The sequence below is a fragment of the Protomyctophum bolini genome (genome assembly GCF_963924005.1).
Source record: "Protomyctophum bolini genome assembly, chromosome: 12".
In the NCBI taxonomy this organism is placed as follows: domain Eukaryota; kingdom Metazoa; phylum Chordata; class Actinopteri; order Myctophiformes; family Myctophidae; genus Protomyctophum; species Protomyctophum bolini.
In genome coordinates this window covers 40,740,077-40,757,006 of record NC_137873.1, presented here as the reverse complement: position 1 = coordinate 40,757,006, position 16,930 = coordinate 40,740,077, and the positions used below count along the sequence as shown (strand labels likewise).

At 43.9% G+C, this 16,930-nt stretch overlaps 1 protein-coding gene across 4 annotated transcripts; it reads left to right on the top strand.

Moving 5' to 3' along the window:
- Positions 1 to 930: 930 nt before the first annotated feature.
- Positions 931 to 16,930, top strand: prmt5 (protein arginine methyltransferase 5). Of its 4 annotated transcripts, none has more exons than XM_080777203.1 (16): positions 931 to 1,087; positions 1,664 to 1,782; positions 3,049 to 3,134; positions 3,426 to 3,560; positions 3,771 to 3,883; positions 4,752 to 4,801; positions 4,902 to 5,065; positions 5,194 to 5,355; positions 6,164 to 6,241; positions 6,506 to 6,564; positions 6,950 to 7,072; positions 8,757 to 8,932; positions 11,787 to 11,990; positions 12,279 to 12,389; positions 13,119 to 13,198; positions 13,734 to 16,930. In XM_080777203.1, exons 1-16 carry the CDS (start codon positions 990 to 992, stop codon positions 13,884 to 13,886), a joined length of 1,911 nt encoding a protein of 636 aa, XP_080633329.1. In that variant the 5' UTR covers positions 931 to 989; the 3' UTR covers positions 13,887 to 16,930. The 4 variants fall into 4 exon arrangements, with proteins under 4 accessions (XP_080633329.1, XP_080633330.1, XP_080633328.1 ...); XM_080777204.1 differs by having other exon boundaries at positions 1,661 to 1,782; positions 13,134 to 13,198; XM_080777202.1 differs by having other exon boundaries at positions 1,661 to 1,782.

Below are 16,930 nucleotides of genomic sequence, written 5' to 3'. Positions count from 1 at the left end.
TACAGGGCCAGTTTCGAACTGCAGCCGCCTGTATAAGTGCTCTTTGAGAGCTAGGGATTCACATTTCTTAATGGCTGTTGGTAGGGCGTTCCACATTTTAGTGGCATAGGAGCTAAATGAATTTAACCCCTTGTTTGAGCCGTATCTGGGTTGAACATGGTTTGTGGAACTCGGTATGGTGGGTAGGGAATCTTGTAGCCCAGGCCCATTCTCTTTTAGTTTTCATACTCTATGTCTATCAATCAGTCTTTTTCTTTCCTCTATCATCTTCAATATAATATAATCTTCATAATATAATATTCCTCTTTAAGGTCTTCCCATTGCCTGCACCATCCTTCTGTGATGTGAAATAAGTAAAGGCTGTTTCCTTGGCTTTATATATACGCATATACTTGTGTGTGGCTCTGAACATGCACAGCTTCTCTGGCCAAAGACAGAGAGCATCTTCTCTGCTCAGGCTCCACTTGTATCCTTGATACAGGACTCCATAATTTCTACATAATAATCCTGATTACATGAAAGAAAGTGATCATTTATGGCATGCCATCTTCATCAAACATGCAGAGGCCAGCCCAGAATTCAGCCCAAATCAGTTTATTAAAATGTGACACCTACAATTTCACAAAGATGTTTTAGTTTTATTGTTTTGTGTGAATAATTCTACATTAATGAGAATTTTAGAAATCTTATCATCAGGTGTTCTTTGGATTACTGGATTATTTCATAGTATAAATAAATTGTTTGTTGAACTAACACTAATACACTGCCTGCCTGGCAGTATCGCGATCTCAGCCTCATTATCTAAACGAGATCTGCCAACTGAGTGTACACACGAGCCCATTTCGGCTCCACGGCGCCCTGCGAGCCAATCAGAAAGCGGGATCGTGCGGAGCCAAGATGGCGTCAGTTTCAATACCAAGGCAGCCACGAGTTGAGTTGGATATCCGTTTTCCTTTCATTCACTCTCTCGTCTCTCTGTGATAACCGTCATGGCGTCGGGCAGCACAGGCGGCAAGGTGTCCTGCGGGAGAGATCTCAACTGTGTGCCGGAGGTGGCCGATACTTTATCCGCAGTCGCTAAACTCGGGTGAGGAAGAGGAGAGGTTGTTTGTGTGCAGATGTTTTTAGACTCGTGGCATGGGGTCGAGGCTGCGGAGGGGTTTTTTGCTGTCATAATCTAATCTCTGCACGTGCTAAGAAGGCTAGCCGCCGGTATAATGAATTGCACGTGCACAATCACAAATGAATAATTGATGCTACATACATGTTTGAATGTTTTCCTCTCTCTCTGGGTCTTTCTTTCCCCCTCTTGAGTCCTCACATCATATCTGGTCCCGTTATTATTAATATTATTATAGGACCGAACACATACTGTAACCAGCCATGCACAGACTTTTTGTTTACATTGGTACTTTGTTGTAAATTAATGACCTAAGAAAGTTCATCATAAGAGTCGTATATGATTTCATAAGTAAAGATCTGGCTGTGGCTGGTGGCCTCATGTATCCCCCTCCCCCCCTTTAAAAAAAAAACTATTTGATGAATTTTATTTCTGTTTTGCACATGTGTATATTTGTAGGCCTATGTCTTTATGAATTGAAAATGGAGGACCCTGATGTAAACAAGTCTTATTAATGCTTTTTCCTGGTTCCTGGTTCAGCAGATTTGACTTCCTGTGCATGCCCTTGTTCCACCCGAGGTTCAAGAGAGAATATGAACTGGACCCTGCTAAATCCAGACCTGGCGCACAGACCCGTTCAGACCTGCTGTTATGTGGGAGAGGTAAGTGCTCCACCCCCAGTGTTGTGATCTCTAAATGGACCCTAGGCTCGGTCTGGCTCTGACAGGCAGGTAGCGTGTGTAGGGTAGGCTGGGTCATAGAAACAGACCGTAAGATATGATGATGCGCGACATAGGAACGTGGCATGATGATGCGCAAGGTTGACCTCATGATGTACACGGCTAGCCTCACTGTCGGCATGCCAGGCGGACCTTATGGGTGCCACCTAGCAGGATGCCTCACATATCAGACCTTATGGGTGCCACCTAGCAGGATGCCTCACATATCAGACCTTATGGGTGCCACCTAGCAGGATGCCTCACATATCAGACCTTATGGGTGCCACCTAGCAGGATGCCTCACATATCAGACCTTATGGGTGCCACCTAGCAGGATGCCTCACATATCAGACCTTATGGGTGCCACCTAGCAGGATGCCTCACATATCAGGACAGATACAATGCAGACAGAGAAACATCTCGCATTCTCGCTATCAAGGTCAGGAAAGTCAGGAAATAGTTGAATACCAGACGAGTCGCCCCTTTACCAACTCGCCCCGGGCGTACAGCCGGCGGAACGGCGTGGCCTGGTATTCCTAAAGTAACCTAAGTAAATGATGCTTAAGCGGTTAAACCTAACCTTATTCCTAACCTTAACTGCCATTAAGGCACTAAATGATACCATGTCTCGCTAGATTTGTTTGTTTTCCAATGTATCTGCCACTGTTGTCCTGCACTTTTTTGCCATGAGAAAATAATTGTGTTAAGTGTTGTTGTAACCGTTTGTTTTTTACTGTTTGAGACCGAAGACGAATTTCCACACGTGGACAATAAATGAAACTAACTAACTAACCTCAGTAAAACTATGCCTGGCCCTAAACGTATTTCTAACCTTATTTTCTGTAAAACAAATTAAAGAATACAAGAACCGTCGGACCTAGCGGTCGGTGTGAGGGGCGAGATGATTTAGGGGCGACCGTACCTGATACCAAATAGTTTGGGATGGTTTTGTTTGTCTTTCCAGGAGTATTGCCTTCCCGCATGCTTGATCTGATGGGTTATATTAGGCTATATGTTCATTGCTGATGAGCATCTTTCACGTCTTGTTGAACACAATGGAGAACAAGGATCCATGTCAATTCGAGGACGTGTACACTACGTGTGACATAATGTGGCTCTCGCAGTGATAAGACAATGGATTCAGAGAAAGTTGTTAAAATATTGCTGCATTATCTTGTGTAATAATTATGCATTGTGTGTCTCACCTAGATTGGAATACACTCATTGTTGGAAAGCTTTCTCCATGGATTGAAACGGACTCTGAAATCTTGACAGAACGCAGGAACTCTGAGGCTGTAAGTTAAATACTGTTTTACTCTTGCTTGTTATTAAAATGCGATGTCTATCTCATATTGTATATTACCTATTATTTAGGGGGAAAAATACTTAAAATGTAAATGGAATGCTTTGCAGGAAGATAGCCATCCATGTGTTTCTGTGTGCGTTTGTCAAATCTCGCAAACCGAAACCACTGGACCGATCAACAACACAACCAGTACACGCTACTCTATCTTGTATACCTCCAATCCACTGGACACGGATTCATCTCCATTCTTCCACAATGCCTTGTTTTCCCTCCTACCTAGGCCTTGGTGCAGGAGCTGAACTTCTCTGCCTACCTGGGTCTGCCGGCCTTCATGGTCCCACTGAAGGGACCCAATAATGCCAACCTAGCCCGCGTGTTGCTCAATCACATCCAGACCGGACACCACACATACAATGTATGCACTGACGGTATTATTGACATCAAACCCACAATGTATGTAAACCCACTAAACCAGATTGCTCTTACTATATATGAATATACCGCATGTTTAAATACCGCGCTCAAAGGACAGTGGCTGAAGGGCTGGCTTCCTAACTGGCACAAAGCTATGAAAATGCATCGAAGGAGAAATGGCCATCACAGTTTTTGTTTTCTTCCTGGTCAGTTTTGGATCCGCGTCCCATTGATGTCCCCAGAGGACATGCGAGAGGATGTGATAGAGAATGAGCCGACCGTCTGCACCGAGGACAGGAACGTGGATGAGAAGACCTGGGGCTGGTAAGTGTAACACCGGCCTGCATCCATGAGCTGACTGAACATGACCAAGGTTGTCGTTCAGTTCCTTTTTGATTGAATACTTTACTAGTCAGAATTTATGTAACACATAAACACATAACACATGTGGTGCAGCCATACATTAAGTCCAAAGGATAATACAAACACTTTAAAGGCCTATGTATTCAATTCATCAACATAGCAGAACAAATAACACAATGATACATGTCATAAACTTAATGCAAAACAAAAAGGAAAAACGGTGTCAGAGAATGACAGCCTTTACCTCCCCTTGTGGTCTCCTGATGATGACTTTTCAGGCCAGTTGTGAAATAAACCAGTGGTTCACGTCTTTTAATGGATGTTGTCACGGCATTCCACATTTTGGAGTAGTAGAATGACAATTTTCCCATCTTCTATATTTAAGTGACATTATTCCGGGAGAGTGGCTCAGCCCTGCGGTCGCTCTGACCTATAAGGCGTCTTACTGGTATTTTATTGTATTGTGGGTGTCAGTCATTTTGGAGAAGTAGTTACTAGTTAGATCGGGTATGAGGGCACTGTCCCTTTGATTATCTTAAATACCAATCCCATTTTTATTTGCTTAACCGTGTCTCCTACCCTGAGCCAAAAGTGTTGGAATTACAGTAGGTGGGACGTAGTAGGCGAGAAGTAGTTGAATCAGTTTGTTTTGGTAGGTCTGAAGCTTTAAGTTTTAATTGACATTGAGATGTTGGAGAGCCACGAGGTGCAAGCACAGCTAATGAGGGCTTGAGAGTGCATTTGTTGACGGAAGAAACACATCTTGTTCTTTGATTTTTCTTGAGGACTTTTGATGCCATTGTTCACCTCTCTCTTGTCCTCTACTTAGGTGGCACTCATTCAGAACACTGTGTGACTACAACAAGAGGATCTGTCTTGGTGAGTGAACACAATGGTGCTTTTCTGAGTTTTCTGAGTCATTTAGCCACTGCGTGGTTCACGATTATTAGTATTATTTGTTTTCTCTTGTTCCCAAAAGCTATCGATATCGCGGCCGATATCCCCTGCGACTCTGTGATTGACAAGTGGCTTGGGGAGCCAATCAAAGCTGCCATTCTTCCTACAAGCCTCTTTCTCACCAATAAGAAGGGGTTCCCCGTTCTTTCAAAAGCCCATCAGCGAATCATCTTCCGTCTTTTCAAGGTATAGAACAAAGTAGTAAGACTCAACGCCACAACGTATCTTTCATCACAGATGCTTTGATGTTAAATGCAGAAAAAAAACACCGTTATTTTAATAAGATTTCAATTGTAACTGTCTTGGTCTCCTAGCTGGAGGCCCAGTTCATTTTCACAGGGACCAGTCGGCACAGTGAGAAGGACTTCCGTTCCTATCTCCAGTACTTGGAATACCTCAACCAGAACCGGCCCGCACCCAATGCATATGAGCTCTTTGCCAAAGGCTATGAGGACTACCTGCAGTCCCCACTCCAGGTGTGTGTGTGTGTGTGTGTTAAGGTTGGGTGACGATACGAATATATCGGCAATCGTGGATTGGCCGATTTTATCTATCTTCTATTAGGCCATTTCTCAGATTTTATATTTTATTTTGCAAATCTACACATGTACTGTAGCCCAATTAACCTGTACAGCTAAATAAAGTGTGGGCAAAATGCGATCAATTTGGCCTAGCAAACTAGTAACATCCCCTGGTGGAAACCCCCCTGCCCAGGCAGCAGCACAAGAAGAGAAGTTGCTTGTTTACGTCTGTCACTCCCGTCCGGACCCAGTTAAATATACAGTGACAGTCACACCAGAATCCCCACTGCTGTGGTCTCGTGTCTCATCCCAACCGACGTGCTTCAATGCACGACCCGTGAAGTCAGCAGTGACTAAGCGTTAGCATTGCAACAAGCTAAGCTTGATGGTGATGTTGGCTTTAGCTTGCTGCTTGTCTTATTCAACTTCATCTCTGCGTATAATCTTATCTTGTTACCCTGACACTGGTGCTGCAAAAACGGGCAGATCTACAAGCTCTCAACGCGTAGCGAACGGTGCTGCAAAAACAGGCAGATCTACAAGCTGAGAGCTTGTAGACCCTTTTATTCCGGCCCGTGACCAGCAGTGAGCTGTTCTCTCATTTCTTTTAAAACACGCATATATTGTCCAATGGCGTTTTTGGGGCAGACGATGGGCGATAGGAAAAAAATTGTGTGTGTGTGTGTGTGTGTGTCACTGTAAATCCGATTGTAGTGTAAAAACATGTTTTGTTTGTCTGAAATTGTCTCTCCTCCCCCATTAGCCCCTCATGGACAACCTGGAGTCACAAACCTATGAAGTATTTGAGAAGGACCCCATTAAATACTCACAGTACCAACAGGTAACGATATATATCTAGAAACGGTAACTAATATCAGAAACAGAAAATCACCAAGTGATTTACATACGGTACAGGGAAAAAAAGGGTTTTAGTGTGTTTAGCAGGACAAGACAGTGGGGAAAAAGTTGGGTTTAGCAGGAAAAGACAATGGGGAAAAAAGTCGGGTTTAGCCGGTTCTGCAAGGAAAGTGTTAAAGCTCATTCTAATGAATAAGACATTCTAATCCATCTCTGTTGACGTTGACGGATGTTTTTCCATCTACAGGCCGTCTATAAATGTCTCCTAGACAGAGTACCAGAGGAGCAGAAAGAAACCAATACACAGTGAGTAGCGCTTTCCCTGTCCTTCCAATTCAAACCTTTCTTTTCTGTTACTTTTCGTAATGGAATAGATCAAAGCAAAGTAAAATTCTGTGTCAAAATCATTCTGACCTTAATCCCTTATATTAGAATTTGTATGTGCCTTCAATCTTTGTTAATTGTATGAGATATCAGGGTTGTGGCTCTTTCGGAGTGGGAACTCTGGGGGGGTGGGAGGGGGAAAATGCTCATTTTTGTACGTCTTTATTTGACTCATATGTGAGTTGAAAATTTTAATAAAGAAACTTTGATGAATTAAAAGAAAATCATTCTGACCTTGCAACACATTGTGAGCCGGGCCATAAAACCTGCATTAATGCATAATGATGTTGTCTCTCGGCGGCCACAGGGTGTTGATGGTGCTCGGAGCGGGCAGGGGTCCCCTGGTCAACGCGTCTCTGCGAGCTGCCAGACAGGCAGACAGGAAGCTACGGGTCTACGCTGTGGAGAAGAACCCCAACGCCGTGGTCACGTGAGTTTGGAATTTTTACACCGGCGTGTAAAACTATTCTCGCCTCGTTCGTTTGAGGTCGAGGAGCGAAGACTCCAAATGCCTTCGCTTCCCCTCGCAGATGGGTGTCTTGACCTACAGAATGACAGGGACACCTAGTATGTCCTTGTGTGTCAAGAAATGGGGACGACACACACAAACTGTTCCATATGGATCCAATCTAGTTATTTAATAATTATTATTATTTAGTCACAAGTTTTTGTTAATACTTTTCATAGTTTTAAATAAATATTTATAAAACCCAAAGACAAATTTTAATCTGTCACCCCCATTTTGGGGCATTGAAATTACACCTTGCAGTGCATCGTGCTTGTTATGTACAGTAGCTCGCCTATTTTTGTTTAGTATTAAATTGCTTCATTTATGCTTCATTCATGGCCCATAGCACTTACCCCACCCCCTTAGATAGCAATTCTGTAGACTTAGATAGCATTTGATACAGACTTATAGCATGTTATGTAGACAGCATAAGTGCATTGTATGTAGTCATAGCACGTCATAGTACATATGTATAGCATAGTAGTATAGATGTATAGATTATATGTTTAGTTTCATTATAGATATTCCACTGTTACTTTCTTAGCTTTCTTAGCTTACACATAAATGTTTTTATGTGATGTATTCCCATGCTTTTTTGTTCTTGCTTAACACATTTAGTACCGGAACTGCATCAAAATAAAGGCGCTGCTTGCGCCGGAGTAATCGCCAGAGTAGTGATCGCTTCCATTTTGAAAGCCATGAACCGGAAATACTTTCTTAAAAAAGTTGACTGACAAAGTGCCATCACAATCTCCGATCATCTTAATATATTTATATACGCTCCAAAAAGAGTTCATATTTTGCGGGAGAGACGGATGAGGAGCAGAAACGCAGCGCCAGCATATCGATCCATTCATCACCACGGAGAGCGCCCTGGATGAGGAGATACGAGTCATTCTTTCCGCCGCGCTAACATGGGAGTCAATGACAAGCTAATAGTTTCACAGAGCGTTAGCATGCGAAAAGCGAAATGCCAAAAAAAAAAAAAGTAATTATTCTGAATATTATTATCTCGCCCCGCGTCGTTTAGACGTCGCTAGGACGTCCACAGACGTCTAAGGCACCTCTCGGTTCCAATCCTTATGACGTTTCAGGACGTATTATGTACAAAATGTGTTAATGTAAGTCGCTCTGGATTAAGAGCGTCTGCTAAATGCCTAAATTGTAAATTGTAAATGGTACAAGAATATGTTAACAATTACAAGGTTTCTGCATTAAAAAAGCGTTGATATGCAAGTTCTATTCATGGATGTACTGTACAGTACCAACACAAATCCTTCCATTTAGTAATTTCCCAATATCAAGACATTCCTAGTGTGAGGCTGTGAGCCTCAGGTTTGGCTGTAACGGGTCATTCTAGGTTCTGAAACGGGAGCGGCGACTCATTCCCATCCATCAATACTAGGTTCGCACCACCCTCTGTGACACAGATGAGCCTCGCATTGAGAGACCGATGGAGATAACGATCTGTGACCGTGTTGTATGGCGTCAGCGTTGATGATCTGAGCGTTCATTCATTGTCACCTCCCAGGTTGGAGTCGGATTCAGACTGTTTTATGGCCTCAACGTTGACGATCTGAGCGTTCATTCATTGTCTCCCTGTCAGGTTGGAGAACTGGCGCTTCGAGGAGTGGGGCGATCAGGTGACGGTGGTGTCATGTGACATGCGGGAGTGGACGGCGCCCGAGAAAGCAGACATAATTGTCAGCGAGCTGCTGGGCTCGTTCGGCGACAACGAGCTGTCCCCCGAGTGTCTGGACGGAGCGCAGAGCTTTCTTAAGGGTAAGGCGACAACGAGCTGTCCCCCGAGTGTCTGGACGGAGCGCAGAGCTTTCTTAAGGGTAAGGAGACAACGAGCTGTCCCCCGAGTGTCTGGACGGAGCGCAGAGCTTTCTTAAGGGTAAGGAGACAACGAGCTGTCCCCCGAGTGTCTGGACGGAGCGCAGAGCTTTCTTAAGGGTAAGGAGACAACGAGCTGTCCCCCGAGTGTCTGGACGGAGCGCAGAGCTTTCTTAAGGGTAAGGAGACAACGAGCTGTCCCCCGAGTGTCTGGACGGAGCGCAGAGCTTTCTTAAGGGTAAGGAGACAACGAGCTGTCCCCCGAGTGTCTGGACGGAGCGCAGAGCTTTCTTAAGGGTAATTCATTCAGAGTCTTTGAGCTGTCCCCAGAGTGTCTGGACGGAGCGCAGAGCTTTCTTAAGGGTAAGGAGACAACGAGCTGTCCCCCGAGTGTCTGGACGGAGCGCAGAGCTTTCTTAAGGGTAAGGAGACAACGAGCTGTCCCCCGAGTGTCTGGACGGAGCGCAGAGCTTTCTTAAGGGTAATTCATTCAGAGTCTTGTGTTTTTACAGTAACTCCTCTTTGCCCATACTCCTCCAAACTTAATGACATTTACCAACTAGTGCAGTGGTTTTTCAACCTTTTTCATATCGAGGTCCATTATTTATTCAGCATTTGAGCCACGGACCACCATCTGATGACATTTAGTCTCTCTGACCCAAAACTAAAGAACATTTTGTTATCCGATAAGTTTTTTTCCCACAATTCCATGATGTGGTACCGTAGGAGAGATAACGGGCAAGCGTTGCAGTCCCGCCCCCTACCAGGGACCAGGAAATGATTCCCCGTTCCATTTTCCTCATAGACATTTCAAAAAGTATTTATTTAAAGACCTTTTAAGCCTCGTACAAAGCCTGTTGTGACAAATCATGACAACAAACTTTTTGGGCCGATCAAATAATTAGAAAGAAGAAGAAACACTTTTTTTGGTTGTTTTTCTTCTTAATTGTAATTATTTGTTCGGCCCAAAATGTTGTGTTTGTTGTCATGATTTGTCACAACTCCAGTTGGCTTTTTCCGTGGCGTAATCGTCTTTAAATAAATCCTTTTAAAAATGTCTATGAGGAATTAATTCACTTCTGGTCTGGACTGCGACGCTCTATAGTGTAGACTTAACCCATTCTGACCTGAGATCAGATTCATACGAGGTTTCCACTGGACACACACTGGTCTGATTAATCCATTCTGACCTGAGATCAGATTCTAGAAAAATGTCAGTCGTTCTTCGATTTTTCAAAAATAGCAGACCTACAAGCTCGTATCGCGCCACTCGGTGGCGCGATATGAGCTTGTAGATCTGCTATTTTTCAATAGCTAAAGCATAACATAGTGCTAACACCAAAATGGGTGCCCGCCCAGAATGGGTTAATTAATCCATATGGTTTAATTTTGTGCTCTCTCAAGAGTGAAAGATCTACAAGAGTCCATTTGGTTACCTACTCGCCATCATATAGCTGGGGACCACCTAGAACCCCCTCAAGGACCACTGGTGGTCCCCGGACCGGACCATGCACTGGTTGAAAACCACTGAACTAGAATGATCACTGTCTGTTATCACCGTGGTTCATGGGAAACGTTCAAGGTCACACTCCATTCAGTATTTAAGTCCAACGTCATTTTGTAGTCCTACGTTGCGGACGGGAGCTGGTGCCACTTGGACCCGGACGTAACGTAGGACTACAAAATGACGTTGGACTTAAATATCTCTCATTGTAAATAGAATATCTAAACGCGTGAATCTTTTTACAATGACGTTATTTTTCAGAAAGGAAGCCATTGAGGGTTAAAATGGGTCTTCTTAATGCTGCCAACTCGAGTAGAATTATTGTTTTGTACAAGTGTCCATGACAACAAAAATATATGATGTGGAGACTATTATTATCATTATTATTGAAGGTGGCAACATTTGCTCGGTAAAATATTTCGGGGGCATATTTAGAATGTGTGCAGGCTTGAGTACCGTATGTTGAATCTAGTTTGCATTAATGAGGATTTAGTTGACACGATAAAATAAAATGGCGATAGTATTCCATGTGGGGCAGACGGCCTGTCACAGCCAGATTTGGGTGAGCAGCGCAGCTTTTGTTGTTTTGCGAGGAAAGCGGTAAAATTAGACTTTCGTGGTTGTTTTCGTCTCAGATTTAGTCCGGAGCGTCACAGTGTTAAAGGGACACTTCACCCTTTTTGCAAAAAAATATATGTTAATGACGTTTAGAAGCTTTAGAACACTTTCCTGGGGGTATTTATGTGTGTAATATGTGGTTTTAGATATTTTAGATTCTAGCAGTGAGCACAGTGTCTCTGATGTCATGGACACTGGGCTCACTTCCTTCCTGGACTACATGTTGTCTCAGTAAGAGACAACTCTCTCCCCCTATCCACAAGGAGGAGCAGTGCACCAAATCATTATGGGAATTGTAGTCCAGGAAGGTAGTGAGACCAGGCTCACTGCTACAATCTAAAATATCTAAAACCACATATTACACATATAAATACCCCCAGGAAAGTGATCTAAAGCTTCTAAACGTCATTAACATATATTTTTTTGCAAAAAGGGTGAAGTGTCCCTTTAACTATGGGTACACAAAAGCGACACAAAAGTAGGACCCGGAAGTATCTCAGGAGGGGGCGCTCACGTCACGGCTAAAATACTGAATCATCTTCCAGGCTTCTTTGCCTCGTTCCGTCCCTCCACGCCAGTGTTTCCCCTTTCTTTACGTCCTGGTGTCTTTACGTGTCTCCTGTCTGTCTTTCTTTACGTCCTGGTGTCTTTACGTGTCTCCTGTCTCCTCCTCAGCGGACGGCGTGAGCATCCCGTGCTCCTACACGTCCTTCCTGGCGCCGCTGTCCTCCTCCAAGCTGTACAACGAGGTGCGAGGCTGTCGCGAGCGCGACAAGGACCCCGAGTGCCACTTCGAGACGCCGTACGTCGTTCGCCTGCACAACTTCCACCAGCTGGCCGAGCCCAAGGCCTGCTTCACCTTCCACCACCCCACCACAGGTAGACCGGCGCACCAAGACCACTGACCACCCTCACTACCACGCACACCCTAACCCCTTTTAGACTTAGAATTTAACATGTGTTCGTTCCATTTTACACACTCTGAGTTACAGACCGATAAGGGTCCATTTGGTTCCTAATTATCATTTAGCTGGGGAGCCCCTAGAACTCTCTCCCCCCCGGACCCCACTTTGGGAACCACTGTCCTAAAGGAAGAAACCACACACACACACCTCAGCACAAAATATTAATACACTTTCTTGTGTTCTGTCATTATTTTTCTCTCAGATATGAACAATAACCGCTACCAGTGCCTCAGATACTCGGTGAAATGCAACTCTGTTCTCCATGGCTTCGCGGGCTACTTTGAGACCACGCTCTACAAAGACGTTATGCTCAGTAAGTCAGGCCAAGAACCAGCAGATGTGGGGCTAATGTCTCGCGCCACCCCTTACCCCTTGTCCCTAAACGTATTTGCCTTTTTGACCAGCTGCAAGCTGGTCAATATTAGCTTGTCAAAGTTCCGACTGGTAGATACACACAGGAGATCGACAGGAGATCATTTTCTGCTGAGTCTGCTCTGTCACCAGTTGGCAACACTGGTTGCCAAGCCTGCATATTTCCAGCCTAACGTGGATTCATTCACAGTGGCTTGCCTGGTTTGGTTTTTGGAGGCTGCTTAGCTTATTTCCGTCACGACAGTTGCCACCACTGGCAACAACCCATAACATCCCATCGTCTGCACGGCATGGCTAGTCGAGCAGTTCTGATTGGCTGCCTCGTCTCCAGCCATGTTGCCTCAGAATTCTTTAGGGTCACTCATTTGAGCATAACAGCGGAGCGCAGCTAAAAAGTGGCATAACGTCAGCAGCAGACCCACAGATGATAATGCAGCTGGTAATTAATTGATTTAATCAATTTGGGCTTGTTTTTTTTTCTTTTTTACTATTTTGAAAAACCTTTTAAACTAGTTCAAATAGCCAATCTACAAGCTCACAATCATATATTTTTCAATAAATGGCTAATTAAATTCAGGGACAAGGGGCAAGAGGTATCCGTGAGATAAATGGTGGTGGTCTCTTGCTTTTGATTGCGTCTGAACAGTGACGTCTATAATTTAATTTGAAGGTAATTTTTTTACAGGTATCAAGCCGGATACACATTCACCTGGAATGTTCTCCTGGTTCCCAATTCTGTTCCCCCTCAAAGTAAGTTTTTTACTGTTTTCCTGTAAATGTACAGTAGATCTTTATAAAGCTTTATAGCTTTATATTGTTTTTCTTTGCACATCAGATATAACAGATTTCGTGTTAAGGTTCCCGTGTGCCTCTTCAAGGGAAAAGGCCCGCTCTACTCAGACAGTTGTATATAGTTTCAGGCGTGTGCTGGGTGGCAGATTTCCAAAAGAACATATAGAAAATTAAATCCGCACTTCCAGTCGAGTAAGAGTGTCAAAATTCATTTTGACAATGACGAAGGCCTGCGTGCCGAAACGCGTTTGTCTGTCTGGTATATGACTGCTGCTGCGGAGAGCACTATCTTTATTAATAAAGACTCGACTGGAAGTGCGGATTTAATTCATTTTCTATAGGTTCCAGTGTGCCGACATTTCTGTTGTTCCAGCCATCGACCTGTCTTTTAGTGAGTGGATGTACATAGCTTTATCGTACTCGTAACGCTTCTGTAAATCATTCATTGACACACCCGTCTTCTCCCTCCCGTCTTTGTGTCCCACCCCGACAGCAACCCATCCCCGTGTCACAGGACGACGACATCACGGTGCGGTTCTGGCGCTGCAACAACGGGAAGAAGGTGTGGTACGAGTGGGCCGTGACCGAGCCCTCCTGCTCCGCCATCCACAACCCGGCGGGTCGCTCCTACACCATTGGCCTGTAGAAGTGGTCCAAAACGAGCACGACGCACACACAGTTTTTACAGGCACTTAGTGGTGATTGATGTGGACATAATAGAGACACAAGGGGCGCCTCCTTACACATTCACGCCATCCACAAAACGAGACAGCGCCACCGCCCACCACTTCTGGTCCGTTAGAACGGTTGTACTGTAATAGCTGTCAATGCAATCCCTATGAGAGAGGCATCATAAAATATACCGTAATGTCACTTGGTTGATTACTGAGGCTTTAGCCATTTTTGTTTTTTTTTGTGTGTCCTAATAGTGTCCCATATGTTTTGATTGGTCCGTTTGTTAATGTCACATACTGTACCTGCCACCTCAATATACAACCCACAATGTACTATAAAGTGCTAGCATCGGAAAACTGAAGTGGCCGCATGGTATATACGACTTATACGTCCCTCTTGAGGTTTTCAATAACCGGATACAATGTTTTGTTTTATAATGGGCTATTTATTTTTTGTAAAATTATCCCAACGGCATCTTGGCAAAGACTTGATTATTAATACTAAAGCTGGAGAATTCAGTTGAAAATGTCAATATGTCCCTCCATTTAGTTGGGTTATTTCCCCTACCTACTACCTTCAGCCACGGTAATTATACAACAACGGTAAAACACATGTTTTAGTTTAAAATTGGTGGTGCTGTTTCATTGGTGGTGCTGTTTCATTGGTGGTGCTGTTTCATTGGTGGTGCTGTTTCATTTTGTGGGCGTGAATTTGTAGGCGCCCGTGTGTCTATACTACGTAGCCCTGCGCATTTTATGTATCGTCCAGCTAAGCTGGATTGTAGTCCTGAGTCCTTAACCCATTCTGACCTGAGATCAGATTCATAACGAGGTTTCCACTGGACACACACTGGTCTGATGAACCCATTCTGACCTGAGATCAGATTCTAAAAAAATGTCAGTCGTTCTTCGATTTTTCAAAAATAGCAGACCTACAAGCTCGTAGCGCGCCACTCGGTGGCGCGCTATGAGCTTGTAGATCTGCTATTTTTCAATAGCTAAAGCATAACATAATGTGAACCCCAAAATGGGTGCCTGGTCAGAATGGGTTAAAAGCCTGATTTAAACTTCATCGTATGGCGGTATTGCACACAGATTCTCATGGGTTTATAGGAGCTGGCAGTCTGAAAAGTAAAATGGATGAACCAGACAAGAGCCTGGTTGATTGAGGGACTTTGTTTTGTCATTTTGTTTTGAGCAGGCACAGATTGTGTTCCGTTTGTTGGATGGGTTACTGTATTTCGGTGTCAGTTGGTTGGTTTGAATTGTTTTTAACTGTAGCAGTTCCAAATAACCAAAAAAACATTGGGTCATTTAAAATGCGTGATCTTTTTCTTTTAACTGTTGTGGTGAAGCAACTGCTGATACATGGCCTCTGTCTGAAATAATTCACTACTCCCTGCTCAGTAATAGTGTCCTATGTTATATGGGAACAGTTTGGCATTCCGATGAACCCCCTATTTCAAAACGGTCTTCAAAATAGCAACGTATAACTGTCGGAATGGCTGGCAAGTGGTGTAAACACTGCTATGACGATGAATGGAAGTCAGTCGTCGGAGCAGCGGTGATTTGGAGTGCCGGTGTGTAACCGTATCATATAATGTACTTCCCTATATTTTAGGGAGTATTATGGAAAAAAACCACTTTAAAACACTACTTGGGTGACCATTATGTTGTGATGCGAGAGTACAGTTGGCAAACGCCACCGCGCGGACTCCTGATTCGATGCCCTCCACACACTCTTATCTAACATCAGGGTCTCGGTGGTGTTGGCTAATCTGTCACGCCGCAGTGCATCTACATAGGATATGTGGTGCGCGTCTCGCCTTTCCTGACCTTGCCCTGGGTTGGCTCCCACACCCACAGTGCTCGCCACTAGTTCTGGGTGCCTGTCTGACGCAGTGCCCTGCTTCCGAGCCTTGAGGCCTGTTCATACTCCAGTTTTACGCGATAATGTGACGACTGAAAAAACTACAACATGACGTCACTGACAAACCACCGTTTCAGTGGTCACCTTATAATCTAAAACTACAACATGACGTCACTGACGAACCACCGTTTCAGTGTTCACCTTATTACCTAAAACTACAACATGACGTCACTGACGAACCACCGTTTCAGTGGTCACCTTATTACCTAAAACTACAACATGACGTCACTGACAAACCACCGTTTCAGTGGTCACCTTATTACCTAAAACTACAACATGACGTCACTGACTAACCACTGTTTCAGTGGTCACCTTTTATTACCTAGAACTGGAGTATGAATAGGCCTTCATCCTTCTCTTTCTGACATTGTCTGTAACCTGTGATAGAACCCCAGAGAGGACCATGTTTCTGACCTCCAATCTGATTTGTTTAACCCATTTTGACCTGAGATCAGATTCTAAAAAGCTATGTTTCTATGTCTGTCGTTCTTTGATTTTTCAAAAATAGCAGACCTACAAGCTCGTAGCCATGCTATGAGCTTGTAGATCTGCTATTTTTCAATAGCTAGAGCATAACATAATGCCAACGCCAAAAGGGGTTCCCTCCCAAAATGGGTATTAGTCTAAATGCAGACAAGTCAAATGGGATCTTTTTTTCCAATGTGACTTGAACCACATTCAGAGGTGGTTTCAGGCGATCTGTCTCAGTCTGAATGTAATAGACTGATCTAAATTGGATTCCATATGACTTGTTTTAAACAAATCAGATTCCAATCTGGATGTGTCACAGATCTGATCCAGGCTAGATTTGACCGATCCGATATTTGGACAGCACTACAAAATGGCAAACTCACTATAGTGGAATATAATAGCGGGTGATTTTGGACACTGCTCTTATAACTTGCTCTTAACCGAACAAACATGTCTGCCTTACTGAGCACACATTCCATACTGACATATAAATATAAATAAAACCCTTCGGGATCCGAGGATCAACGGGCTCTTTCAGGTCACAATATACTGTTTTTGTTACGGTTTGTTTCTTTTTGTCAAAATAACGTCAATAAAGACTAAAGAACAAGGTTA

Excerpts from the sequence above, each read along its gene's own strand:
- prmt5 (XM_080777202.1), top strand. The coding sequence starts at position 990 with ATGGCGTCGGGCAGCACAGGCGGCAAGGTGTCCTGCGGGAGAGATCTC. Across the intron at positions 3,561-3,770 it reads CCGGACACCACACATACAAT|TTTTGGATCCGCGTCCCATT; the intron begins GTATGCACTGAC and ends CTTCCTGGTCAG. Across the intron at positions 5,066-5,193 it reads TCATCTTCCGTCTTTTCAAG|CTGGAGGCCCAGTTCATTTT; the intron begins GTATAGAACAAA and ends TTGGTCTCCTAG.